At 54.5% G+C, this 27,516-nt stretch overlaps 3 protein-coding genes across 21 annotated transcripts in view; 1 reads left to right on the top strand and 2 right to left on the bottom strand.

Annotated features, from left to right (window-relative positions):
• TMCO4 (transmembrane and coiled-coil domains 4) overlaps nucleotides 1-2,591 on the top strand; it is a 41,304-nt gene extending 38,713 nt beyond the window's left edge. For all 5 annotated transcript variants that reach the window (XM_075520707.1, XM_075520706.1, XM_075520709.1 and 2 more), the window contains one exon: nucleotides 2,259-2,591. In XM_075520707.1, coding sequence (XP_075376822.1) covers nucleotides 2,259-2,591 — 333 coding nt within the window. The remainder of the gene's footprint in view (nucleotides 1-2,258) is intronic.
• HTR6 (5-hydroxytryptamine receptor 6) overlaps nucleotides 1-13,661 on the bottom strand; it is a 40,513-nt gene extending 26,852 nt beyond the window's left edge. For 3 of the 15 annotated variants that reach the window (XR_012778341.1, XR_012778338.1, XR_012778339.1), the window contains exons 1-3: nucleotides 8,438-13,661; nucleotides 6,630-6,788; nucleotides 3,944-6,388 (exon numbers count right to left, since the gene is read on the bottom strand). Coding sequence is in view for 7 of the 15 variants with exons in the window: in XM_075520711.1 (XP_075376826.1) it covers nucleotides 5,969-6,388; nucleotides 6,630-6,788; nucleotides 8,438-9,166 (1,308 nt within the window). In the remaining 8 variants the exon portion in view is untranslated. Of the gene's footprint in view, nucleotides 1-38; nucleotides 1,119-3,006; nucleotides 6,389-6,629; nucleotides 6,789-8,437 lie in introns of those variants that run through there. The other 12 variants (XR_012778344.1, XR_012778343.1, XR_012778345.1 and 9 more) reach the window with 11 other exon arrangements.
• Nucleotides 13,662-13,663: 2 nt separating this feature from the next.
• On the bottom strand, nucleotides 13,664-26,769 carry NBL1 (NBL1, DAN family BMP antagonist). The gene is made up of 4 exons (XM_075520719.1): nucleotides 26,564-26,769; nucleotides 16,237-16,431; nucleotides 15,903-16,014; nucleotides 13,664-15,039 (listed from the first exon to the last, which is right to left on the bottom strand). The coding sequence occupies exons 1-4, from the start codon at nucleotides 26,584-26,586 to the stop codon at nucleotides 14,785-14,787; spliced, it is 585 nt and encodes a 194-aa protein (XP_075376834.1). The 5' UTR covers nucleotides 26,587-26,769; the 3' UTR covers nucleotides 13,664-14,784.
• Nucleotides 26,770-27,516: the final 747 nt, after the last annotated feature.

The following is a 27,516-nucleotide window of genomic DNA, read 5'->3' as shown; positions in this document are numbered from 1 at the left end:
TTCTTTTGCTGATGGCTCAGTATTTAATGTCACTACCTCCTCTTACGCTTCTCAGGGCTTGCGTTGGTCTGGCTTTATGGAATCCTCTCCTGGGCTATCCTGGAAAGAGAAGTGATATAGTGGTCCTTCGAAGAGATATAGTGGTCCTAGCAGACCTGCAGTAAGGGACAGACTTTCGGGAGGGCTCAGCTTCTCTTTTAGCTGCATGAGGAAAGGCTCAGCTCTTCAGAATTGCTCATACCCAGCGTCTCTCAGTGATCGTGGTGCTCAAGGAAGAGGAATTCCCCATTGTTTTAGTGGAAGCTGCTGGACACTGAGGAGTTACAAAAATCTCGTCCTCGGGGTGGCAGAGGAAATTTGTTCTCTCTGACTAATGACTGGGTAACATAACAGGCTGAGAGATGCCCAAGTGCTGACCAGGGCAGGTAGGTTGTGATGCCTGTAGAGGTTTCAGAATACAGCAAACCAAGAGACTTCAGCAACCCCTCCCAGTAAGTCCATTTCCTTCTTGTTTCTCTCCACCTTGTCCAACGCTGTGCTCATTTCTTTCCTTACCACCAAGACCCCCTACTGAGTAGTAGAAGGTTCATACTTTTTCAGAGACCAATGTACGCATCTTAACAGCCAGTCCATTAGTCCTTCAATGGTTATTTTAATTAACTAATCTGTTCAAAACATCAAGAGCCTGTTGAGCCATCTGGACTGATTAAAGTCGCATATTGCATTAGTAATGTGCTGATTAAATCATTTTGCTCCAAGTCCTAAGTGCATCCAAATGTTACCACTCAAAAGCTGCTTCACGCAAACAGCTAGGAGGTTTGAATTTTGCCCGTGCGGGAAAGGAGGCTTGCTTTAGGTTTGGGTAAGAGGTGTGCTGGTAACCCTGGTTGCTGGCATAGCGAGGAAGGACTGCCCGGGCATCAGCCAGCCTCTCGGACCTCAGACTGAGCTGGCAGGGAGGTGAGCAGAGGGCCCATGGCTGGGTTTCTTTGCAGAGCTCTTCCAGGAGCTCCTACCATCTTGTACGAGCAGACAGCCCCTTCCTGGGGTACACTGCGTGTACCTGCGTACACGCGGCTGGGAAGCAGGAAACCTGGGACCGTGGTGTCGGCTATTCCCTGCGGTCGAAATTCCCTAATTACTAGCAAGATTTGGGAAAATAAGAGGCGGTGTTGCCTGAGACAGCTTTCTGGCTGGGTCAGGAAGGATTTAAACTGTTAGAAATCTAATTTACCAAAGATGCTAAAATATCTTAGGATGCAAATCATACCCCTTCAGCTTTGCTGAAATCTACAGGCCAGCTGGTGAGTGTACCATCAAAATAGCCTCGACTCAGCCTGACCGCACTTCCCTCTCCACAGAAAAACCCACTATAAATCCACCTTGCGCTCACAAGCGCTTCCTCCCATTTTGGCTGTGAGAACAACAGCAAAGGAGATGTCTGGTCTGGTCTCTAGTAGGATCTTGGCTGTCGTTACTTCAAATGCTTGGCTTGCACAGGACACCCGAAAGAGAGAAGGCAGCTTCTGCCTTTCCAGCCAGGTAGCCTTTAGCATATGACAATAATAACCTGCAGAGGAGGTTTTCTCTCCCTCCTGTGCCCTGACTGGAAGGGTTCATTCCAACATCCGTCTCAGAAGGGCTTATCTTACCACGGAAATCACCTTACAATAAAAATGTGTGGGGTTTTGCACGTATCGTTGACTTTAATTTGGCTTATGAACCCATAACTCTCAGGCTCCCAGTTTTATATGGTGTGGGACAGATCAGTGCACCTTCCAGCCAAGAACCTTAACACGCTTGGTAGCTGTTGTGACATTTAATGACTATATCCTAATTTAAATAAGATAATCTTTGCTTTTACGAAGGAGCTAAGGCACAGGCAGGACACATGATTTGGCAGAGAACAGGGAGCTGAACTAAGACAACTTGTCTCCTACCTGGGCGTCTCTCACCATGGCAGATCACCTCTGCTCTTACCCTCGTGGCACCCAGAATCTGGGGTTTCGTAACTCAGCAATGCCCAAGCATTTAAACAGACATCTGTCAGAGGAAAAGCAATGCTGCAGCAGCGTGTGCCACGAAGGGTGCAGCCAGTTGGGGTCATTCAATGGACAACTGCCTTTTTCAGACCTCATTCGTTCAGCCTTTCAGAGCTAAAACCAAGTCTCACGGCAGCGGTGGCTTTTGAGATGAAGGACTTGACTGAGCTGCGTTCCCCGCAGCTTCCCCACTAACAGGACTCTTGTTGCTTGCAGGTAAATGGCCACCTGGACTACATGAAGCAAATGGACACGATCCTAAAAGCTGTGGGCATCAAAACCAAGGAGTGTCAGCTGGAAGAGAAGGGCAGCGGCAGTCTTTTCTCCCCTCTAGCCAAGAAATCACAGCGGGCAGCAGGCAGCAAGACTCGGGAAGAGGAAAACACCGTGCGAGAGGAGGATGCGGCTGATGGTGAGGCTCTCCCAGCCGGCTGTGCTCACCGCCGTGATTCCCCCAGCTGTCTCCTGGGAGAAACCTCGCTCCCCTGCCCAGACTGGTCAAACAGTGGGGACAGCAACAAACAGGCAGCGGGCGAAGGAGCAAATTAGAGCTCTTCATGTTGGGCAGAGATGCTCAGCCAGCACTAAAACCGCTTTCAAAGCACCATCCTTTGCACTGGGATTCCCAAAGGAGTATCAGTAGAGCTGGCAGAGCTGTAGCTGCAGTTTTCAGACCCTCCTGAGAGCCTGGAGCGTGGCACCGGGCGTCACTGGACCAAAGCTTTTCGAGCAGCCGCCCACAGCATCTCCCACAGACGAGAAAGGGCTGATTCCTGCCTGAATCAGCATTGCTCCTCAGGAAGCGGCAGCACTTCCCTCCTCGCAGAAACTGGGTTTATTCTTGAGGGAAGCAGCTGTCACCGTTAGGGACTGTGTCTCTGCTATACAGCTCTTGGGAAAGCAGGTGGCTCTGTGGGTATTTTTAAGCATACCGTGGAGAGGGGCTCGTCACTAGGAAATTAAAAATATTTTTCCACCAGTGGTTGATTTGGTTTTGGGTTTTCACGTGAGCAGGTGTGGTGTGGGCTCTGGCTGCCCAGCAGTGTACGTCTCGGTGTCCGTGCTTCGGCTCTGCTAACCGGGGAGGCGAAAGGCTCGGGGTACCTGGCTTCTTTCCCCTGTCTGCTGCCAGTTTGCTGCCAGGGCTTGGGCACTTTCCAGTCAACAAGACTGTTTCCCTATCTGCAAGCTCAGGGTGATGAGTGTTCGAGGCCTCATTACTATTAGAAACATGCTTTGAGTCCCTAGGTGAAAGACAGCAGAAGAAACAGAGTGGGCTTTTTATGATTTATTACTTTGTGAAACTTCCTCCCAGGCTTTGCAAGCCAGCAACCCACAGAGACTTTCATTTTGTGTCCCACACACATCTCCAGCCTTAAAAGCCCCCTCTAGACATATTTTTAATTGGCTTAGAATAAAACCAATACTTGGCATAGGATAAACACGAATCGGTTTGATTTCTACCTCCTTCCATAATAGCGAATTGGCATCCACTCTCTTCTCCCTCAGTCTCAAACCGGAGGGAGGGACCCTGCTTTACATCCCCTGCCACGCAGAGTCTTCCAAAACCGTATGGGACTGATCCACGTCTTCCATAAAAGGTCCTTTTCTGGCCTGTTTTGCTGCTCAGCCCAAGAAAACGCAATCGAGCAGCAACATGGCAGGAGGATAAACCCCCTTCTGAGAACACCTCTGTGTTTCTGCTTTAAAACAAGTGCCGGTTGGTATGAGTACCTTCCCACGCCCAGGTCTGGAAGGTCTCGTTGACTCACGAGAGGGGCAACGGTGCGATTGCAGCTTCCAATTTCACTCCACACGGAGTCCTCCTCCTCCCTCCCCCTTCCAGCAGCTAGTTCCATACCCACCTCTCCTTTCTTTCCCCAGCTTTCTGCAAACCTCACCTGCAGAGGATTTCTCACAAAGTTTCTGGGGGTGGCAGCGTAACCTGGCAATGCACAGCAGCTTTGGGTACGGTGCCCTGCTTTTCCTCTCCCCAATTCCTACCGCCGAGGGGGGCTCAGACCTGCTCGGCTCTGATTCTCGAGCGGTGCCTCGCTGCAGAGCGATGGGAGATGCCTCTGAGAGAGGCTGTGGGATCCCGCAGTGACTGGCCTGTTTCGCCGGTCGATGCCGCTGGCTGCAGGAAAGGGATACGATTTCTCTACTGCATCAGAGGATCTGTCCACAAGCAAACACCTGATTACAAAGAATTGGCTCGATGAGAGAGTAACCTATTATTGCTTTTGAGCGTTCAGCTGGAAGAAGTGGTCTCTCTCTCACAGGTCCATCTCCTGAAGCCTGTGTCTGCTGACTTGGCGAACTCATGGACTTTTGGAGTTCATCGTGTGTTTTTCTACTCCTTTTTAACTGGAGTTGTACTCAAAGCATGTTTTTATATAAAGCCATTTGTGGAAAGATGTACATCTTCATGCTTGATACCAAACCCAAGCTATCTGTCCACAGATCTGTGGCAAAAATGTATTCAAGGGTTTGGTGTTTGAACCTGCGCTCAGTCCTCCGGTTGTCACCGTCATTCACCATTGACCGCAGCCGTCGGCTGCAAGGGGGGTTGTAGCGAATAAATGTCAAGTTAGTCATAAACCCGCTTGTTGTTCAGTTCTGGAACATACGTGGGCAACGTGGAAAGAAAACTAATGGACTTGCTTGGCGTGTGGCTGCTTCTTCCAGCGTCCCGCGTGCGAGGGATGCTTTGTATTCCGTTGTACAACCGTGAGCTTCAGGAGCACGGTCAAACTCATTGGCGTGAGCTCGGAAATAGGCAGCAAGGCTTGTAGGCTACGAGTCCAGGGAGGGCGCAGCCACCAACCACCAACCCATCTCTGCATCTGCAAGGCACTTGAGGAAGAATTTGCTAAAAGCATTTGTTGTTTTATTTTCTTTTAAGTGCCCGCTTACCACATTAGTCACTATTCTCTCTGCTTATGGCTATGAGGAGGAGAGGGGGGACTGGCATTGTCATTTAAAAGCCAGTATTCATTTAGATTCTTATTTGGACGGGGGAAAAAAAGTATATTTTCTAATGGCTTCATCTAAAAATTGATGGATTGTCAGAGCAAAGTATCATGGTCATATGCCAAAAATAGGAAGCTGTAGGATGAAATCTAAAGGGAAGCTTATTCCGTTACTACTGTCAGGATACCCATGGAGCCACAAACAAGTTGAACACCCACACCCTTGCTGAATATCCAAAAAGCAGTGTTGAATGTTTTGCATCAAATTTAATCCCCCGTAGTGCAGGCTGTTCATGATTAAACACGATGGTTTCACTGTGTTGCAACTCGCTGCTTTCGCAGGAAACCGACACAGATCCAGTCCAAATCAGGCGAGGAAATTAAACTCCAAGAAGACGTGATGTGCTGTGGACTGAAGCAGCCCCAAACCTTTTGTCCATGAGTCACGGGATGTGGTTTCCACCGGTCCTCTCGGTGCACTTGGTGAGATAGAGGTGACCCGCTGAGCTGTGTGAGTGGAAGCTCAAAACCAAGCCTTGGTTTAAGTTTAGGGAGACATAGGCTGGCAGAAGGGTCTGGAGTCCGAGGTTCAGACTAACTGGAGATGAAAAGGCCACGAGAAGCAGCTCTCGGAGAAGGGTGAGGGATTGGTGACCATGAGCAAAGGAGGGGTGGAAAGAGAGAGAAACAAGGCAGATTCATTCAGCAGTAAAACGTGGCTTTGCACTGTTTAAACCTACCCGCAGAAATGCTCGGTGACGACGTCTTCTCCAAGGAGAAACGCACATTGCGTTTGAAGAGGTATCGAGCAGCAATGCGTGGGCAGGGAGATGTCTTGCAGCAGATCGGCCCTCCGGAGAGTTTGCATTGGGCTGGGGGATCCTTCCCAGCACACAGAGGTCCGTAACCCCCCGTCGGCATCTCCCCCGGCCGTAGCCCCACGGACGCCCTCGCTCAGGCCACGGGGGTGCCGAGCTGCTTGCGCTGCAGCTCCGCGTCCGAGGGCTCCACGTCGAAAAGATTGACCAAGCGGGCGCCGGCGGCCGGGAGAGCCGGGTGGCCGTCGCCAGCCGGCAGCAGGCTGTGTTCGTTCCCCAGCGCCCCGGAGTCAACCGAGTCGGTCTCAGCCTGCAAGGTGAGGACGTTCTTGAGGGACGTGGCGGCACGGGGTCCGCTGTTGGAGTTCCTCATGGAGAGGGAGATGGCGCTGGGACGGGGCTCCCCCGAGCGCCGGCAGCAGGGCAGGTATTTGCCCATGGCCCTCTTGAAGTCCCTCATGAAGAGCGGGTAGATGATGGGGTTCATGGTGCTGTTGCAGTACCCCAGCCAGGTGAGGACATCGAAGAAGCCGGCCGGGACACAGCCGCAGACTGCCTGGTGGGGGGACACAGCAAGGGTTAGCGGCATCTCCCACCTCGGCCCCGACCCAGAGCGGTTTCCCAGGCATGCCAACATTTTCCTTTCGTTTTTCCTTGCCGTTGCTCCCTGAGGAAATTGCTTCTTTGGTCCCAGAGGCTTTCCAGCAAGACCTGCAGGTGCCTAAGCTTGAACCCAGCTAGATCCAAAGTGAAAAAGCTTTTGAAAACCCAACATAAACCACCCCATATGTGCTTACCTGCGTCACGTTGGTGACGAAGAAGGGGAGCCAAGCCACGAAGAACATCCCCAGGAGGATGCCCAGCGTCAGGCTGGCCTTCAGCGCCTTCTTGCTGTGCTTGTTGGCAAACCTCCTGCTCTCGCTGCCGGCCGCGGGCTGGCTTGGGGTGCGGGGAACCTGCAGTGGGAGACGGGGCAGTAAGCGAGCGCTTCTCCCCGGGCCGGAGCCGCCGGCACTGGTGCCAGCCTCCCGCCCAAGAAAAGTGGCGTTTGCTGCTGCAAATCCTGCAAAAACCCCGCCGTTATTTCCCTTCTCACAAGGGGCAGGAGGATGGTGCACACCGCAGTCCCTGAACCAGAAATCAGGAAGAGGAAGCAACAGAAACCTTCAACATTGAGAGTATTTTATTTTTTTTTAACTGTAAAATAGGGGCTTTACCATTAAGACGCTTCTTTTATAGAAAAATCCAACTCAGCCAATGTTTTGGTGAGGATAAAGGATGCCCTAAAGAGGCAGCTCTAGCTGCTGATTAGAGCAGCTAACTAATTATATTTTTAAAAGCAGGACGTCAAACATTTCAGCCTACGAACACCAGAACTAACTCAGTCCTCTATCCACTCTTGCAATCTAAAATTAAGTTATTATCTCAGCCCTTCGCCGTAATTCAATGAGGCCCCGTTGCCACTCAGCTTCCTGCCCAAAAAGGGAACAAAACTCTGGTTAAAAAGATGAAACTCGAGGGTTCCCTGGCTGACACCTCATTTTCAGCTCCCCCTGAGCCGATGCGGGGCTCCTAGGAATCCGCTGGCACGCTTGCCGCTGCTGAAATACGGGGGTGGATGTTGGTTTTCCACAGTGGAGCAAAGCACCTGAGCATCCCCCGGTCCCCTGAGCGGGGCAGCACTGGGGCCGCCGGCTTGGGGCAGGTTGCGTTCGTAGAGTCCAAAAACCCGGCGTCCGGGGGGAAAATAAACATTCTGTGCTATGGTCTGTTTATTCTTTGATTCTCATTTTCCTTTGGAAAGTCTGGTACGTCTTATCACGTGCGGGAGAGCTGGCCGGGTCAGAGAGTCCCGGCTTCTTTCTTAAAAGAGAAGAGAACCACAAACTAAATCAAAGTATTTAAAGGCAATTAAGTTTGTCTTTTCCCTGTAGGCTGTGAGGTCAATGAAGCCTATTACGGGGAATTAAAGCTGTTAGATGTAGTGGCAATTACCTTCTCCCAGAGAAATACAAACAAGCGCAGCCACGTTTTGGTTATAAAAAACACACGCTGGTTTAACCAGCAGTCGGGTAAGGAGGTACTTTGCAGTTCCTGTTATCGACCGGGTAACAAAAATAGAAGCTGGCTCTTCAAAATAAGGTGCTCTCCAGAATTTGGTATTTGCTATTATTTAAAATCCTTCTCCCCCATATGTCTCACACCCGCCATGGCCAAGACTTAGGAGTGGAAAGTCAGATAAGATTAAAACCCTCTGGGGTGACGCTAGCCAAGAGGGGGGCGAAACTGCATTTATTTTGCGCCGCTGAGCGTTTTTGCCTGTATCTTAATTTATTCCTCTGCTTCTGCTCATGCTGTTTCTGTGCTCCCGAGCAGCTGAAAAGCACATCATCGCCGGGACAAGACACGGGGCACCTCCGAGGCCGCCGCCGAGCAGCCGTCCTCCCATCACGGAGGTGGATGTTGCCCAAAATCTCCCTCCCTGCGGTCTGGTTGCCAAAGCCCGCTGCCGGCTCCGGCCCCGAGGCCGTCCCCATGGCAGAGACACCCCAGGCACCCAAAGCACGGGGGGCTGCAAGGAGCAATGTCCCTGTGGCCACCTTACCTGCAGCGTGGTCTCATCGGTGGTGGCGGTGGCCACGTTGGAGGCGAGGGAAGCCACCTGCACTGCTTGCTTGCGGGCTGCCAGGAGGATGCGGCAGTAGGTGAAGGAGATGGCAGCGGACGGGAGGAAGAAAGTCAGGCAGGAGGCCACCAGGGCGTAGGGCAAGCTGACCAGCAGCCGGCACTGGTCCTCGTCCCCCCGGGAGGTGACGTTTGGGGACTGGACCTCGAACTCCAGCTCGTGCCAACCCATCTTGATGGGCAGGAAGGAGGCCAGCGCAGCCAAGGTCCAGGTGGCCAGGATGAGCCAGAGGGCTCTGCAGGAGGTCATTCGCAGCTTGTATTTGAGGGGGGAGATGATGAGCAGGTAGCGGTCCAAGCTGATGACGCAGAGGTTGAGGATGGAGGCGCTGCAGCACATGACGTCGAAGGAGTACCAGAGGGAGCAGAAGTCGCCCCGCAGCACCCAGCGGCCGTAGAGCTGGTTGAGCATGGCCGGGGGCATGACCACCAGTCCCACCATCAGGTCGGACATGAAGAGGGACACCAGGAAGTAGTTGGAGGTGTTGCGGAGGGAGCGCTGGGTGACGATGAGGAGGATGAGGAGGAAGTTCCCCGCCGTGGTCAGCAGGATGATGAAGCAGAGGAAAGCAGCCACCCAGCTGCTCCCTACCAGCAGCGAGCGCTCCCCCAGCACGCTGGCGTTGGGGGCCCCCAAATCGGCCTCCATGAGGAGCCGGGCAGCAGGGCTGGCTCCGGAGCTGGGGGACCTTCTCTGGCCGTGACCTGTGCTAGGTGATCATCGCCAGAGCCAGCTCCAGGGGAAGAAGTACCATCTCTCTCTCTCTGCTCTGTGTCCGTCCTCCTTTCTCCTCTCCTCCTCCTCTCCCTCTCTTCCCCCACTCTCTCTCTTCACTGGCAATCAGGGCAGAGTGACGTTCCCAGGAGCCGATCAGCAGTGGCGAGGTTCCCCTCCCCGTTACTCACAGCCAGGCATTTCCTCGTCCCTGCAAATCCCCCTGCGCTGGGACGTCCCTGGACACTGCTTCTGGATGCTGGGGATGCTCTGGACCCTGGGAGGCTTGGGATGCTCTGGATGCCGGGATGCTCGAGATGCCAAGGATGCTCTGGATGGTGGGAAGCTCTGGATGCTCGGACGCTCCGGTTGTGCTGGACCAGGGAATAATCTGGACGCCAGGATGCTCTGGATGCTCCAGATGCTGGGATGCTCTGGACCCCTGAATACTCCGGATGGCAGGGATGCTCTGGACCCCAGAATCCTCTGGGTGCTGGGATGCTCCGGACCTCAGGATGCTCCAGATGACAGGGATGCTCTGGATCCCAGGATACTCCAGATGCTGGGGATGCTCTGGACCCCCAATGGTTGGCTCTCTGCCCCCCAGCTGGGCTTGGCTACCTGCAGAGCGCTGTCCCCTGGGGCAGCAGGGCCCCACCGAGCAGCTCCGTGCCTGAGCTCTGCTGCTGCTGCTGCAGCCAGAGACAGCAAGGAGAGGCAGAGCAGCCCTGAGGCGAGTACGGGAATGCTCCCAGCCAAGCTCGCCTGGGAGGAGGAAGATGCAACACGCAGGAGTGTGGGAAGGTGTCTCTCCCCCGGCAGAGGTGCGTCCAGTGTGCAGGGTGCGTGTGTGAGAGTGTGTCTGTGTGTGTGTGTGTGTGTGCAGGTGGCAGCCAGACTTTTACCTGCTGCTCTGTGATGCACAGAAAAGGATGCAGAAATGCCGATTCGGAGGAGGTGGGGCTGGGGGGGAGAGGAGGAGATGAAATGAGATGCTAATGAAAACAGGGATCTGGTCGAAACTCCACAAAGTGGCAGCCAGAGAGTTCCCTTTTCTGCCTTAAAGAGACAGCCAGCACCGCGCTCTGCCTCCCCTCCGCCGGCCGCCGTTGCCAAGGCCGGAGACCCCACGCTCGCCCGGCAAGTGGGCAGCGACCCACAGGCCAGCAGGTCTGTGGCTAAGCCCAGCCGGCAGCACTGAGCGCGAGGCTCCATCCTCTGCGCCAGTCGCTAAAAAGCAAAATTTTGCAAAGCCAAATAAAAAGCGACAAAACCTGCATGCAATAGCCCACGGCTGCCTGCTCAGACAGCAGCCAGAGGCACGGAAAGGACTTGCTGGCTGATTTTCCAGCACTCTGCAGCCAGGGATGGAGGGTGTGAGCAGAAGCCAAGGGAAAAGGCTGCACCCGCACCGGGACAGCCGGCGGTCTTGCCCCTCCGCTCCGGGGTTATTTGGGCTGGCCTCGGTGCAGCCCGGGTCCCTGCCTTTGCAGGGGCAACCCCGGATGGAGCCACGGCAACTTGCCCTTTGGCAAGCGGGAGGCAACATGCCAGAGGACCCAGCGGGTCCTGCTGGCTTCTTCCCCCCTTCTCGTTCGGAAGACGCTTCTGAATCTTTAAGCGCCGTTAGGTATCCCATGCTACCACCCCACGCTTCGGGGCCAGTATCTCGGGGTGCTCGGCAGGGACTGATTTGCTTTTTTCTCCAGCTTCCAAAGGTTTTTTTTTCTTCCAACAAATGGCTGCAATTTCTGCTGGGGGGAGACCAGAGCCGAGGGCACCGACTCCAGCACAAACCAGAGCCGTGCGTGTGTCTCCGTTGTGCCCCTGGCACCTACCCCTGTGGTCACAGGGCCAGACATTGCCCTTTCCTCCCTGCGCCACCGCCAAAGCTTTTGGTAACACGCTTCCCCCGGGAAGATGCTGCTGCAGATGTGTGGGCGAGCACCAGCTGTGCACGCCGCACGCCCCACCGGCCCCATCCCGCTGCACCTCCAGCACCCTCTGCGCTGCCCCAGCTGCCCACCCCGGAACAGAAATTTGTCTCTTTACCAAGACCTATTTTTCTAATCGCTTTTCAACAACTTTGTCGTGCTTTTCCTAGTGGCTGAACGGGCAATTCAGGCCTGGAAACCACCTGTGAGCAAGGGGCAGGGGAGATGCAAAGCAGGGCTCACCTCTGTGCATGGACACAGCCCATAGGCAGCCCAGTGCCCCCCCAGCACCTCCGTGCCACTGGGAAGCTGTTCGCTGGGAAACAGCTGCCGTCACTCGTACGGGACAAGCTCTCCTGGGAGCTCGTGCACGGCGTCTGCCCTCCCTCTGCTTCCCCAGGACCCTCTCCTTGGATGCTCCCAGCCAAACCTCCCCGGCCACCTCTGCGTCACTCTGTCCTGGCAGGCATCCCAGGGCAGAGCACACACACGCGAGGCTCTGATCGCAGCAGGAGGTTTCTTTAGAAAAGCGCTTGTACCAGGAAACCCTCACTTCCTCGTCCCATCTGTGCTGGGAACAAGCAAGAAAACTCCCCCCAAGCCCACACTGCGGCAGCCTCCCCAGCTAGGATAAATCAATGCAGCAGCACAGATTTATCCCAGCTGGGGCCACGCTAGTGCTCAGCGAGGAAGTCGTGCCACGGCGCAAAGCCACGCTTCCTTCTCAGCCCTGCTGCACCCCAACCTTAGGAGCATCTCAGTTTACCTCCACAGCTTCTGCTTCAGAGAAGGAGATTGGATCAGGAGCGTGTCCTCCCCAACTAGGTGTGTGGGAGGTTTTGGACGCTTGGTTTGGATGTGTTTGCTGGGCAAGTGAATCTGAATTGATTGAAGCAAAATGTGTTTAAAAAACCTGCCTTAGAATGAGGTCCAAAACCTACCGTTGCCCCTGCAAAAGCTTCTCTGCTCCGGCAGCTCTGCTGGCCTGTTTGTGCTCTCTCCCCTGCACTGTTTCTGGACACGTCTGCAGGGGATCATGGTTTCCACCAGCTCTGCTCTCCAGTACCACTAGCAGGGAAAGCAAAACCAGGTTGTCAACAGCCACCCAAGTGTCAACATGGCAAAAAAAGGGCTGGTGAGACAGAGTGAGTAAAACTGGAAGGCTGAGAGACCTCAGTGAGGACATCCAGGCAGTCCAGGGCTCCAACAGTGCAATCTACTCTCAGGATCTCTTTCCATCCTTCAACTGGGATGGCTCCTTAGGGCAGCTTTTGGATGGAGGCTGGCTAGCTACCTTTAAAAGATTTGTGCCTTCATCTGCAAAACAGCCCTCCACTGCCTGCCTCCGCTGAAGCTCAGGTTGTCTCGAAAGGAGGTAGAGACATCCTGCTCCGAACACCCTGAACTGCAGCTCCTGGAGTTCACAGGAACAGTCCCCCTGCTAAATCCAGCTCCTGTTTTCACCGTACACCAATAAAAAGGCCACGTGAGGGTGGTCAGTGACAGCATGGGTTTTTCCACCTTTTCCTGGCTCTCTGGTAAAGTTCCCTTCCTTGGGAAGACACTCCACAGCCTGAAACATTATCTTAATGCACAGGACACCTCCACCCCTGCCAGGGGCCTTCTTTTCAGGCCATCCCCTTCGCTGTGGCAATTGCTGCCTTAACGCAAACCCTCTCCTGCTTCACCACCCGGAGAGCTGCTCTCCAAACTTGTGCAGAGCCCCCAGAGCCCAGGACTCAAAGAGCCGGGCACTTGCAGGGCACAGCCTCCTGCTGCTCCAGGAGCAGACGGGACCTTCCCCGGGGTTAGGCTCAGACAAGGGAGCATCCCCCGATCGTTTCCGAGGGCACAACCACGCTGGGTGGCCAGGCATCAGTGGGACCGGAGGTTTGCAAGGGCACGCTCTGCCCTGCCCAGCGAACGCTTGATCCAAACACCCTTGGAAATAGCCCGCTGGTTTTCAGCCAAGGCGCCTGTGTCCCCTCCTCACCCACGAAGGGACGTCCATGTCCACGTCCAAGTTCGCCTTCCTCCGCTCCAGAGGCACTCCTGGAGGCCATGAACATCTGGACGCCACGAAACACGCTGGATCAAGAGTGTCACCTAGTGGCAACAGAGCTGATAAAGATTGTATGATCCCGCAGAGACCCCACGCACTTCCCACACAAGTGGGACCAACAGCCCTTAAACCTCCAGGCTGCAGCGACACGGGCCCTTGAGTGCAACCATGCCTGGGCCACAGCTGATGTGCAGGCTCCCCATGTCCACATGCAGCCCATATGCTGCGTATTTGGGGTCGGTTTTCCTTTTAGCAGCTCTCCCTCCTCCTCCCAAATTGAATACAGCAGAAAGCTAAAGGGAACCGTCGCTCTCCCGTGCCCTGTACCCTCCTGCACTGCTGTCCCGTCTGGTGTCCTGGTGTAAACGGCCTCTCCCCCGTCAGCACTGAGGAGCCTACAGCCAAAAACCAGACAGGCATCAGAGCACTGAGAAATGGAAGTCAGAACTAATTTATTTAAGAAAAAAAAAAAAACCTTGTAAAAAGGAGGGGGAGGCATCGACTACAAGCTCTGGAAGCTCTTGTCAGGACAGCGCCAAAGAAATCAGCTTTATACAACAGAGAGAAAAGGGTAGCAGGAGGGGCCCAGGGCCATCCCCCCACCCCGAGCCTCCCCACCCCTGCATGAGCTGTCCCCTGCAAAGGTACATGGGCATCCCGGCACTCATCCCCCTTCTCCCTCCCACCATTAAAGTGCAGCAGGGAGAGGGGGGAGAGGGGCTGGCTCCCACCCAGACCACCCCAGCGCGAGCCTGCTCTTGGCCTTCCCCTGCGGGCCACAAACCGCGAAGCCCCAGTGCCCGTGGCATAATCCCGCTCCCTCGTCCCCAGGGAGCTACGTGGTGGCCCTGAGGACCAGCAAGGTAAGGGCTCTCACCACCACGGTTCCCAGCAACCTCACGCACGCAGTCCCAGAGGCACATCCTGGGGCAAAACGCTCCCCAAGAGCTACCTACTGCAAGGGGGTTGGGGTTGAATTAAGATCCAGTGGGTGCCAGGAGCAACCCACGTGTCCTTAGGCAGGCAGGGCAGACAGGAGGAAGAAGGGATGCCGCTGCTCCCGCGCACCCCAGGAGAGAAGTGCATCTCTTGTGGGACTGCGGAGAGGCTGCGTCCCTTCTTCCTCCACCCCAGGTACGAGCCGTTTACAAGAGAAAAACCCAGAAGGGCTCAGCAAGGGCTCCACAGCAGGTTCAGGAGCCTGCGGACAGCCCCTGGGGAGCCCAGCTCAGCTCTTGCTCTCAGCCGAAACCCCCTCGTCCGGGTTCCCGCTCCTCTCAATATATTATTACTATTATGTGCAAGTAGTTTTGCATCAGAAAACGCCGAGCCCTCCTCTCTCGCCCTGCAGCTCCAGCCCCACGTCCGCCCCTCAGCCCTGCTTGTGCCTCAAAACGTTCCTCCAGCCCCGGGGTGTCGTGGAGAGCAAAGCGTGAGGGTAGCTATTAGACAGGAAAGACTCCACCACCCCCCTCCCTCCCCAAACCCCGGCCCTCTCCCTCGCACACACCCCCTGCCCGCGCCACCGGCTGCAAGGACAGTCCGCAAGGGCCAGGTCACTCGTCGCCCTCCTCCTCGTGATGGTGGTGGCTGGAGGCAGGAGGCTCTTCCACCTCCTGTTGGTGGTGGGCATAGTGATGGGGGCTGGGACCTTCAGCGGGCATGTTCTCCTCTGCGTTCAGGTAGACATTGAAGAGGGCTCCCTCGTGGCTCGGCTCCTTCCCGCAAGCCTGGCAGCTACAGTGAAGTATCTTCTCCACCAGCTTGTCAACCCTGGGGATCTCGTCGTTGCCTGGACAGTCCAGTGTCACCTAGGTAGAAGGACGAGGACACAGTGAGTGAGCATGCAGGCTCAACGCCCGGATGGCCATCCTGCTGCGAGCGCTCTGACCTGCCCCGTGCCCTGCAGAGTTGGGGTATTTTAAGCCAGAAGCAATGGCTCGCTGCCCGTACAGACAAACCTCGCAGCCAGTCTGCACAGCAAGAGTTCTCTGGGAATGTCTCGCAAGGTCACAAGCTGCAGAGACCCAGGGCAAATGCACCGACTCAAGCGTAACACTGCTCCCAGGCACTACTGGCACCGAAATATCGGTCGTAACTGCAAAGGCCACCCGCAAGACACTTTGCTGAGCATCTCAGATAGCTTGGACTAAACCATCTGCCCAAATGACTGAGTTGAAAGCAAAGCAGAGAGCTGAACCAGCTCCCTGGGTGCCTAGGCTTGCCTCGGAGGCAGGGTTTATGGCTCTGCCAGGATCAATGGTGGCATGAAACCGTGAGGCCTGAGGGTGACTGGCAGATGGGCTGTGGGAAGCACTTTTGGACATCAAAGAAGGCAAAAACTCCCAAGTGGGAGGAGGCGACAAAGGGAGTGGTGGAGAGAACAGGCACGCGGGATGAGCACAGGGATGAATAATGCAGGGACTGACGGGGGATGCTTCTGCAAACAGTGATAAATGCATCATTCATCACAGCAGTCACATTGCTTCCAGCAGCCCCTTCCACCCAGGCATCTTGAGACAGAGAACAGTCACCTGAGAGACGCCCTGGAAGGAAACTACGAGTGGGAAAACCTCAGGGAAGGAGAACAACTTGCCCTAACGTGGTGCAGAGCAGAGCTGAGAGCCCCTGGGCAAGGCCCCGCAGAATCCCTGGCGCAGGCAGGGATACTCACGATTTCCCACATGGACTGGGCTGGCATGCAGGAGTCGCAGTGAACCAGGGACTCTGTGGACTGAGGGAAGGTGTTGGGGACGCTGTAGCTGAAACACTGTCCCAGGCAGGCCCTGCAAAGACAACAGGAGGGATGAGGGCTCAGGGGAGGTGCCTGCTCTTCCCAACCCAGGCAGGAGATTTGACCTTCCACTGAGACAGACAGAAGCCCGCCGGGCAGAGGCAGGACATTGTGCCTGGCTTCTTGTGCGAGTGACAGTCCCCAAAGCCACTCCGGTGCCATCTGCAAATGGAAATCAGCTGCATCCAGCTCTGCACTGAGGGTGGATCCGTACCTGTTCTGGATGGACTTGGACTCGCAGCCGCTGTGCCCCACGATCTGGGTGATGTTCTTTGCCTCGCACCAAGCGCTCTTGTCCGGGAAGAGGGCGAGCTTGTTTATGGGGGGCGGTGCAGCCAGGAGCAGCGCTGGGAAGAGGGCACCAACCACGAACCATAACATCATGGCCAGCTCTGCCAAAATCCTACAACTGGAGACAGAGAGCAAAGCGTTAGCAGGAAAGAAAACAGACAAGCCGGCCCGCTTCTCCAACCCCCTGGCAGTTCTTGGCTGTGACAAGCACAAGTATGTCCTCCCAGCGTGTCGGTACTCACATCTCCCTCCGTGGCCAGGGAGGCTCCCCAAAACACCGCACGGGGAGTGGGACATGCTGCACTGCCTCTTCCCTGTTCAAAACCAGCTCTGGAGCAGGCAGGCACCTGCATTACTTCTCCCGAGCTTTGTGCCAGGAGCAACAGCAGGCTCTGCATCATTTCCCACCCAAAGCTGGGCTGGGAGAAGTTTGCAAAACAAAAGTGTCACTGCCACGGGCCGAGCCAGGTTGGAGAAGTCACGGACAGCACAAATGTTTTTATTTCAGGAAGGAGCAGACTTCTCCACTTCCTTTTCTCCCACCTTAAAAGCCAAAGCTGGCCTTGCTGCAAGCCTTCCCAGGGAAAAGGGACCGCTTTCCCGGGAAGGAAAACCACTCTTCCCGTAGAAGTGCGCAGCAGGTGTCGCTGCAAGGCAGCAGCAAGCAGGGAGCCGTGGAAGCCTCAATTCAGAGGCAAGAAACCCGCAGAAACGACCAATACGGCATTTATTTTTATAGCACCACTGAAATTCAGCAAACGGTTACTCTGAGGAGGGGAACTCAGTCTGCAGACAAGGGGGGTCCTTTTAATACCAAGCGTAAACCTCGCTCGCAAAGGTGGTCGGCCGAGAAGGTTACTTACCACCCCCAGAGAAATCCCACGCGGGGCTTCCTTGCAGGCCAGCTGTACTCCTGAGCCAAGGTGCCTGCATTAACACTCCCAATCACTGGGGAAAGGCAGATGGAAAAGCATCACAGAAACAGGGAAATTTTTTCCTTTGTGGGGTTTGGATGGAGTCATAGCGAAAGGCAGACATTTATACTTTCTGAAATATTTGTTAGAACCATGTTATTTGTTATTTCCTTCTATTTATTTATCCAGACGAAGATCCAAAGCCCACACTGGAAAGACTCCTGTTGATTCCCATGGCTCCTGGGCCCAGCCCTCTAATGCTTGCCGGGGAAGGAGAGGAAAAATGCCTTGTTTATCAGACGCCGGTGTCAGAGGCAGCTCTGTGCTGGGAACTCCCAGCTGGGCGTTCCCCCGGTCTCTCAGTCTATCTGCACAGTCTTCATCAACACATCCTCAGCTGGAGGACCACCATGTTTATCTAAACGATTGAGATGGCCTACTAAGCACCTCTCACAGCTCCAGCTCAGATATTTTAAGGTCATTACGGGGCAGAGGGTTTTACCCTGTTACCCCTCCACTGAGCCCAACCTCCTGGATCTGAATCAAGAGAGAGACGAGAGAGAGATGCTTCCCCATCCTCCATCCCAAGGCAGCCAGAAAAGGGCATCCTCACTCCCTGGCCCCGGGATCTCTGGAGGAATCAGGCGGGTTCTCTGCTAAATTTTCTTATTTCCTGGTGATACAGGAACCATAATGGTATAACACAGCAACACCTTTATAGCCCTGGCTTCCTAATCCTCCCAGCACTTGTTCATGTGAATCCCATGGGTGCCCGGTGAGAATACCTGCACAAAGCAGGGTTTGCAGGTCTTGGTTTGAGATAATCAGAAGGTTTTAGCCCCTGAACTTGCACTGCCATTAGTAAGAGCGGTGTGGTTAAATACATTTGTCCTGAAGACAACTCTTAGGGCTTACTTCTGCTCCCTGAATTTTCTTTCCATTTCAGTGGGAGGAATTCTGCAATTTCTGCTAAGAAGAACACAGCTAAGCTGCGCACACACGCACTTGGTTTGCTTGGTTTTCTGAAATGAGCATCACTCATTCCTCAAATGCCAGCAGCTCTGTGCTGAGGAATCCCGCTCCCAAAGGCAAGTCCGAGATCAGAGCTGGGATGTGACCCAAACAGCAATCACAACCCCCTGGGGAACAGCTGAAATTCCTCTGGAGTCAGCGCACAAGTTCACTTCCACATGCCCGATTAGAGAGCAATTTCCTTCTTTCCAAAGAAAGGTGGTGGCTGGTTTTTTTCCAGGTTTCTATGCATCTCTACCCAGCAGCAAAGAGGCAGATATTTCTGTCTGCGCTGACAGCCTTGCTTCCCTGGGACCTCTTTTTTTTTCCTGGAAGGAGGTATTCAATAGAGAGGTGTTTCTGCAGCACTGGTGAGCAGACCCATTGCCAGAGGCACGAAGGATCATCTCTGAGCGTTTGGGCTCCTGTCTTGCCCCGATACCGAGAGGAAGATGAGCGAGGACCTGGCCTGGATTCAGGAAAGCACTTGAACATATGCTTAAGCCCTCTCCTTTCCTGAGCAGGGAAGTCTTCATAACCAGGGCCCCCAGCAGCACGGCCGCTGCTCCGGTTTGCAGAGGGGCAGTCGGTGAGCAGGGGAACGGGGTGCCTCTACAGAGCTGGAGCAATTGCAGCTTCACCCCATTCTTCAGGGCACTCGGGTGCTGAGCACTGCTATTCGCCACTGATTTTAAGCCTTGAACAGGCCACATCCACACGGTGTTTTCCTTCTCCCAAGAATGCCCTGGAACCCGCAGGGCCACATTTCTAGTAAGTAACAAGGTTTATGCCAGTGCCTAGGAAAACATCTGATGCAGCTGAGTTTGGGAGGGAGCTGGCGCTGGAAACAGCCTGCTCGCAACCACGGCATGTTCGCTGGCATAGTTCAAACCAGTCATGCGAACAGAGCTGCCACTAAAACCATTCATCTGACAGCAGCCACAGGGTCGGAGACAAAAGCACCGTGTTCCTTCTCCCCCCGGCTGGGAAGGGAAGGGAAAAAGGAAGACAAGGTACCCAAGCAGGTTTGCAAACTCCCGATTAAATAAAGGCATTGAGCACATTCCTCCGTGACAAGCTAAATTACACGTTGCAGCTCCTAAAGGAACAAGTGTGTGCTCCCCGGCGCTGACCCCGGCCCTGGCCTGCCGGCGGGGGCAAGCACTTCCCCGCACACAGGGGCTTCTTTCTCTTCTCCGCACCGGGGCACATTTTTTTTCCTGCTAGTCAAAGCTTTTCAAGCAGAAAGTTCAGCTCAGTTCCGGCAGACCCATCAGCCCGTGAGGGTCTCCCCCCTCTCCCTCTGCAGGGAACCGCATGGCAGCTTCCTCCGCCATCCCTTCAGCACGCATTTGAGAAATCAAATGACTCAGCCCTTGAGCCTGGCACATCCCGGACTCCGGAGACAAACAACTTCTCAGCGCACGCACAGCTGCAGCCTTGTGGTGAGCGGCCCCGGAGCCCTTTTCCAGCCTGTCCCCATGCCCGAGGAGCTGAGGGGCAAAATGTCCAAGGCTGATGGGTCTCAGCTGTACCAGCTCAGCATCCCTTCGAGGCCCAGAGAGCCTGGCAGGAGTCCTGCCAACAGCTAAGCCTCCCATCAGCCCGGTTTTGAGATCTGGTGGTAGCACGCTCAGATGTTTTGTGTCACCTAGAAGAGCTCCTTCCTCCCATCCCGGCAGTCCCGGGGACTCTCAGGAGTCCCACAAGCAGGACAGTCCCCGCCAACGCCTGGAAGCAGCTGGGAAAATCTACATCGTTACATCGGCTGGAGGACAATCACGGGAATTACCTCGGAGGCCACGTTCCCACCATCCAGCCCACAGCTGTTCCCAGCCATTTGGAAACCAAACACTTCTGGAGGAAAATAAAAAAGATCTAATCAGTTTTACCCTCTTTTTCCAGCGGCAAGTTTACACCATAGTACAAGACAAGCCTGCAGGTGGACATGGGGAACATTTCATGAGTAGTTTAATATATTTATAGGTATTTTTCTTATCCAGGATCTTGCAATTTTGCCAAACGCATAAAAACACAGACACAGGTATATTCTGCTCATGGCCACACACGCAGCATCCCAGGTTCTGAGAGACAAGAAACCCCTAAGCTTTACAAACATTGCTTAGCCAAGGCTCAAAGCCTGCAAAATACAGCACAGAAATAGTGTCAGCTCCACACTGCAGCTAAGTAAAATGAGGTACGAAGCTGGGAAACGGCCTTACCTCAGTGCCTAACTCAGCAATTCAAGTCCTTGCGTGAGACGCATGAGATCTCAGTGAGACGGACAAGGCGAAGGTTTCAGCTCTTGGTCTGGGTCAGAGCTAGGACCTCCACCTTCCTCTCCTGCCTCCCTGGACACACGGCTGTCCTGCCCGACAGAGCCAGCTTCCCACCCAGCCTGGCTCTCAAGCTACACCATGCCAAGCTGCCAAGAGCAACCCCAAGTTGGTGTTAGACATGAATCGCAGCAGTACCGGATCCTGCCTTTGTGTTCAACTAGTTATTTGTGCCATCTTGCTGAGAAAAGCTGCTGCACGGCGCTGCCAGGAGAAAAGGAGGCCCCAAAGATGTGTTGCTGAGTGCACTGCTCTGTGCCTCAGTATCCCTGCTTGTAAGACCAGAGACAGAGGAGCGCCGTATGCCGAGCGAGCCGACGGGTGCAAGAGAGTGGGAAAGCACGGGGAGGTCTTTGGAGCGCCAGACTTCCTTCGAGGGAAGAGGCTGCCCGGGGCAGGAAGGGAGGGACGGCTGCCAACAGCCCTTGCCCCACACGATGCGGCGTGCGTTCCTCGATGGGAAGGTGCTCGGGGAAACGCCGTGCTGCAGGGCAGGTGGGAGTCAGGCCGGGACATCGCTGTGCGGTGGGGGAGTCATGCAAGGCCACCATGCTGCAGGGCAAGGCGGGGTCGCTGCCTGGAGAAGAGAAAGCTCTCCAAGGACTCGGGTGGGATCGCTCCTCTGCGGGGAGGTGGCCAGGAGCGATCTCTCTTGCAGGTAGCTGTAAACGCTAAAAGGCAACCAATTATTTAGGCACCTAAAAGGAAGCAAAGCCACAGTAAGTGTCTGATTTGGTGGCAACTGGAAAGAAACATGTACCTGTCCTAGAAAGATCCAGGGCATGGGTCTCCTTCGACACAGGATTTTGTCTGTACAGTAACTTCTGAATACTACAGGGAATTGCCTCTTAGGAATCTCAGCTCAAATAATATTTGCTTACACAGAACAAAAAATCTCATAAGCCAGCATTATTAGCAGGAAAAGTTTAAATCTAAACTGTGAAAAGTCACTGTGTACTGATAAAAAAAATATCAAAACAACTGATTTTATTCAATACTTGTCCTTATTCAATCCTTCCCCCTTTTTTGAAATTTGCATTTAGCTAAAACTTTACATTTTTCAATTTGGTTGCAAAAAATACAAAGTACAACATTCTCTGGGGACTCTACTGTTATGCCTGCAAAAGCCCAAATTAATCTGATCGATGCCACGACAATATCACCAGGGGAGAGGGAAGAGAACTATGCACTGAAAACGTCTAGAGGTAATTCTTCAGGACAGCAAGACAGATGAGCGCTTAACTGAACACAGAGTCTCTTCTGAGCTGAGAGCTTCAGTCTTGCTTCGCTGAGCTGCAAAATCTGGGAAGAAATTACAAAAAAAATAAAAAGGGAACTACCATAGGAAGACGTTTGATATTTAACATGCACAAGAATCAATACTAAAAACTTTTTGATAATGGAGCAAAAGCTGTGTCATTTCTGACTCCGGATCTGGCTGTCTCTGCTCCTTTCAAAAGCAGGAGATGTTAGAGCTTCCCTTTCCGTAACATATTAATTTCCACTCAAGCATGGTTGGGCTATTCACAGAAATAAAGCAGAAATAGAGAAAAGCAGTGCAGCATTTTTAAAGCCCTCTCCCCTCCCCCCTTTGGCCAGAATTTCAAAAGACTTTGGTACATTGGGAGTTTAAATCTGGCTTCTCAACCATGCACTGAGCACTCGAGAAACTCATTTTATGCAGCTGGAAAAAAAATCCAAGCTCCTTTACCTACAAAAGTCATTGGAAAGCTACCTATGGACTTAGATAGGCCTAGAATGGGGTCCTAACGGAGCTCTGCTGGAAAAGAGACACACTAATGGCCTGTGGAGGAGGCAAGAGTAATATAAACAGTTTCTGGTAATTTATTTCAATTGCTCAATTTCTTCAGCATTAAGAACAATCACGGCCAGGAAAATGCATCAACCTAAAGCATAGGAATATATCCTGGCCCCACACTACCCTCCGCTCCCTCTCATCTTCAAGCACCTGCTCAAAATGTGGGGCTCTGCAGCCCCTAAGAGCAGTGGGGCAAGCGGGATGGGAGCAAGGATCAGCTGTGTTGGCGACCTGGAAAACAAGCCTGGCACTAGCCTCCAGCAGCTGGCAGTTTTGGGGAGCAGTGGGACCGGGGTGCCTCAGCAAACTGGGGAAAGGGAGAGCGTACAGGCTCTGTCCGAGACCCTGCGCAAGGAAGGACTAGTCTGCCACATGCTTTGGCTACAACAGTCCCCAGCGGTAGGTCGTATCCAAATGCACTGCAGATAATATGAGAAATAAGCACTTTCAAACACAGCTGTTAGCAGCGTTTCAGCCAGAGGCCTTGCTCGCATGTCTGGACCTGAACGAGCCTCGACTCCCTCCTGCGTTTCCCCTGGAGCTGGTGTTTCCCACACAGCCGTCCCACACGCTCGCTGCCGCAGAGCAAGCAGGCAGAGCCACCCGGCGCGGGCAGCACTGTCAGCCTGGCTGGGGCTGAGGGTATCAGCTGGAGCTTTGGCCACGCAGGAGGACCACAGGTGTCCAAACGTGGACCGTGGACCCAAAATCCTTCGAAAATCCCACGCGATAAGAGTGACTGCTGCCCTCCAGCTGGGCTGCTCTCTCTAAAGCTGTCCCTGACCCCTGCAAGTAGCAGTTTCCCACCCAGCGTGGAAAGGGCTGTCTTTTCCTCCACCACAGCATCACTAATCGAGAGCCTGACCACTATCACTCGCCGACGGCATCTCCCCAAAGCACCTGGCTCGTTCCGGAGCACACAGTCACACCGCTTCCCCTTGCAACTGAAGCTACAGCCTCTCCCCTCCTTTTTCGGTGAAAACAGCTTTCACGGGGCCGGCAGTAAAATCCGCACCGCCTCTGGGAAGGGTCCCAAGAGTCGCTCACTTTTACCCGTGTTTGATTTGCACACAGGCACCAGAGATTTCCCCGGGGAGCGGTTCTCCCAGCAGGCCCAGTTCTGCTTTCACTTAGAGTGAGGTAAACTGGGACTGGCTCCTCCGAATGACTCCACTGGTGCAAATGAGATCAGAATCTGGCACCGCTCGTCTTACTCAAAACAAGCATAACTGGAACCAGATAAAACCAGTTCTAGTACATAGTGGCCACCAGGATTATTATTTTTTTAACTTAGCACACACGCCGCGTAAGGCCATCCTGCAGTCAGAGATGGGAGTTGTCTCAAATGCCAACCACGCTGGCTTTCAGCTTGCTCGGTCATTCATTACCAAACTTGCATAAAAAAATCAAGCCGTGTCCTACGCAGCGGGGTTGCGCTTGCAGGATCAGGTTCCCAGCTGCTGGAGCGAGAGGTGGAAAGAGGGAAGGAGAAAGGGGTTTGTGCTGAAGCTGTGGATCTTTCAGCGACGGTTCAGGATCCTTCCTGCTGTTTCCCTCTCCCTTTACACCCGTTTGGGCCATGTGCTGGCCGCAGGAGCAGAAATCCAGTCGACTTGAGTGCTGTTTTGCCCTCTTTTAATCTCTGCTTTACACTGCACCAGCCTTCTCAGTTTTGATGACATAAAACCCAATGTCTGTGTTATTTACCCACGGCACTGACTGCAGTATCTTCCTATACCGAAGCATAAAAACACGCAGCAGTGCAGGGCCAGAGGCTTTCGGGGGTAACGTAGCGGCTCACAGCCCAGTTGGTATTTTCAGTCGCTACCGGGCGTGCTGGGGGCTGACTTCACACTTGACATATAGACAGTCTCTCCTAAAACTGCAGGATTGGGCCCAGTAACCACAATGAAATCAAACCATGAACTGAATGCTGGTCTTTTCTCCTCTCTGGACAAGTCATCTGAGCTCTGTATCAGGGAACAAGGAGGCTTAAGCCACATCTGAGAGAGTGACCAAAGCGAGGGCCCGATCCTGACATCATTTCCAAAGCTCAACTCTAAAGGATTGAAATCGTGGCTGGAATGGGGGTAACAGCCCAGCCCAGCTCCACAACTGGTAGAAAGGAGTGTTGGGTTGCTCCGTCCCCACCATCAGAGTGAATTTACACCCAGGGAAAGCCCTGGCCCCCACCGCCCTTTGTCGTTCCCTCCCTAAACAGCACTGTGCGAGAAACAAAGGTCTGGGAAACAGCAAGCACAGCCCCTGCCAGTGCTAACGGGAGGCGCGGAGGACAGACCACCCCTCATTCCCACTCCAGTCCTCCCCCAAAAGGACGATTTTATCAGCCGCTCAGGTTTTTAAGAGTCTGATTTGAGCAATTGAGAAGTTTCTTTGCCCTAAGCCGTGCTGGACCCGTCGGCACTCTGGTCCTCGCTTTATCGCAGGGGATCTCCGAGCCTGGGTGACTACAGAGGAGGGGTTTTTTTTCCAGCAGACTTCAAAAAAAAAGAGCAGGAGCAAGGCCCTAGGATAGAGCAAGTCCCTGGCTCTGCCTGCCCTGCGGCTGCTGCAGCTACGATACGGGAGCCGGCGGAGGTATTGCTAACACTTTACTGGGAACAGCACAGAGCTCAGGGAGGAATAACTGCCCAGGAGTTTACTCTGCTCCTCGGGCAGGTTTCCCACGACCATACCAGCATAAGACGACCTCGGCAATGCCAACACACGCCGCGAGCAAAGTTACTCCAATAAGGGCAGGTCTTCAAGCCTACTTTAAAAGCAGTTTGGCTTAGGGCCCAATCCTGCACTTCCTGGGCACCCAAAACTCCCTCCAACTTCCCTCCCGGAAAGACGACCGGGCACTCAGGAAGACTTTGCTCGTTCGCCCTCTTTGCAAGACCGCAAACTCCCCAAGCTGGAATTCAGTGCAGAGAGGTCAAGCCAAAAGCCCGGATTCTTCTCAGGGCTGTTTGCAAACACTTGGGATTTTTACACTGAAGGCAAATTCCATTTCCCATCCTGCGGTTTGCAAATTTGAGGCGAGCAGCCTTTTTTGAGATGGGAGACTGCCTTTGAAAAGCAAAAGTACCCATTGTATACAGCTGATTTTTGGCTGGTTGGACACTGCAAAGAGGACATTAAGTTCTTCGGCTAAAAATACAAGGGAAAATCTGGGCCTCGCCATATCACTAGGATCTTTCCCACTCATTTCAGTCGGGCGCAGATTTTCCCCCAAAAAACCCGCACGGCAAAGCTATGGTGCCCCGACTCCACGAACACTTCACACAGGCGGAATTTTGGATTTGATGGGGTTAATCCTAGACGTAAAAGTTAGATTGTGGAGCGGAGCCTAAGTTTCTCGTAAGAGTGCCCTCGTAAGAGAAATGTTAGTAGGCAATAAGGGATTGTCCGGACCAACTTTAATGCAGCCTGAAAAGGAGCTAAAGCGTGCTCTGTCCCCAGAACATCTCTCAGAGAAAAAGAGAAATCCCCACTGTGCATAAAACGCAGAGATTATTGTATATAACAAATAAGAATTGCCGCAAATACTTAGATCAAACTGAAGTACTGTGTTACGACTCAAGAAACAGGTAGAGATATATCGGATATAAGCCTTCGTAATATTCCAGTAAGCACAAAAACTGTTTGCAGGATACGTGGATGTAAATTCATCCCCAGCGCAAACTTTTCAAGTAACAAAAAGTTTACTGCCTTTCCACCAGGAAAATTTCCTTCCTTTATGACACCCGAACTACTACGCGTCCTCTGGAGTTGCGGTTAATCGATATACTGAACGTTCCGTTCTTTCCTCTGCACTTTTGTTCGAAACCCGAACTAGATGGGAAGGACTCTGTACCACAGATGTGCAGCCGATAGAGCGCGGCTCCCCATATCCTATTCTTTTATTTTATTCGAGCTGAAGCGGCGGTGGAAATAGTTTAACGACTGCACAGCAGATCCCCCGAAGTCCGCCTCATCTGCAACTGATTTCTGCCCGTGGCAATATTCTCATCCTCCCGGCCATCAATCACCCGGGGGGAGAATGGAAGGGAGAGGAAAAGAGGCGGAAAATCTGGTGCTGATCAGCGGCGGAGAAAAAGAAGCCGGTCCGCTCCGTTTGGGGGCTGGGGGGGCGAGGGGGGAGGCACAAAGCCACGGGGTACTCACCACCCAGGCGACGGCGGGCACATCCCATGGGGTCCGGGGCCGCGGGCGGCGGCGGGCGGCTACAGCCCCGCGGTGCCCGGCGGCTGCCGCATCCTCGGCGCCGCGGCCCCCGGAGGCGCGGGGCGGGCGGGAGCCTGCCGCCTCCCTCCCCCCGGTGCCGGGCTCCGGGCGGTGCCGCCGGCCCCGCCGCTCGCGATTGCACAATCGGGGCGGGGGGGGGGGGAGCGAGAGGAGGGGAAAGGAGGGAGGGCAGGAGGGAGGGAAGGGAGGAGGGAGGGAGGCGGGAGGGGAGCGCCGGCTGCAGCGCCCGCCCGCCCGCCCCGCCGGGGCGCCGGCTCAGCGCCGGGCCGGGGGGCTGCGGTCCCGGTCCTGCTCGCGGGGCGGCAGGGGGGGGAAGAGCGGCGGGCAGAGCCGCCCCGCTCCCCGGGACTGCCCCCTCCCTCCCCGGGACGCCGCCGCGTCCCCCGCCGAGCGCCCGCCGAGCGCGGCCGGCGGGGAGCCCCGGGGAGGCGGCGGCGCGGGGAGCCCCGCGCAGCCCCGGGAGGAGCGGGCCCCTCCGGCCGGGCGCCGGAGCGTGGGAGCCCCGCGGCCGCGGATCCCCCACGGGCACCCCCCGAACACCCGCGGGCCTCGCAGCCCCCGCGATGGGCGCGGAGCCCTCGCACTGACCGCCCGTCCGGGGCGACGAAGCCCCCGACAAGTGCTAACAGCTAACGGGGAGAGCCCGCTGGCAACGCACGTCCGTAAAAACGACGTGTCTGTGACAGAAGAGCTGTGTCGAAGGTAACTTCCCAGCGTTTGCTCCTGCAGTGACATAAACACAGTCTGCATTTGGCTCACTGAGCGCAAACAGTTCCTATTTAAACCTAATACTTGATAGAGAGGGCTTGGGGTAGAGTCCTAGGCGCAGTGAAGACTTTGGGAAAGTCCTCCTCCAACACCAGAGGGGAAGG

This window comes from Mycteria americana, chromosome 18, assembly GCF_035582795.1.
Source record: "Mycteria americana isolate JAX WOST 10 ecotype Jacksonville Zoo and Gardens chromosome 18, USCA_MyAme_1.0, whole genome shotgun sequence".
NCBI lineage: Eukaryota > Metazoa > Chordata > Aves > Ciconiiformes > Ciconiidae > Mycteria > Mycteria americana.
This window is presented reverse-complemented; position numbering and strand designations above follow the sequence as displayed.

Excerpts from the sequence above, each read along its gene's own strand:
- NBL1 (XM_075520719.1), bottom strand. The coding sequence starts at position 26,586 with ATGTGCCCGCCGTCGCCTGGGTG. Across the intron at positions 16,432-26,563 it reads TGCCCGCCGTCGCCTGGGTG|TTGTAGGATTTTGGCAGAGC; the intron begins GTGAGTACCCCG and ends CTCTGTCTCCAG. Across the intron at positions 16,015-16,236 it reads TCCAAGTCCATCCAGAACAG|GGCCTGCCTGGGACAGTGTT; the intron begins GTACGGATCCAC and ends TTGTCTTTGCAG.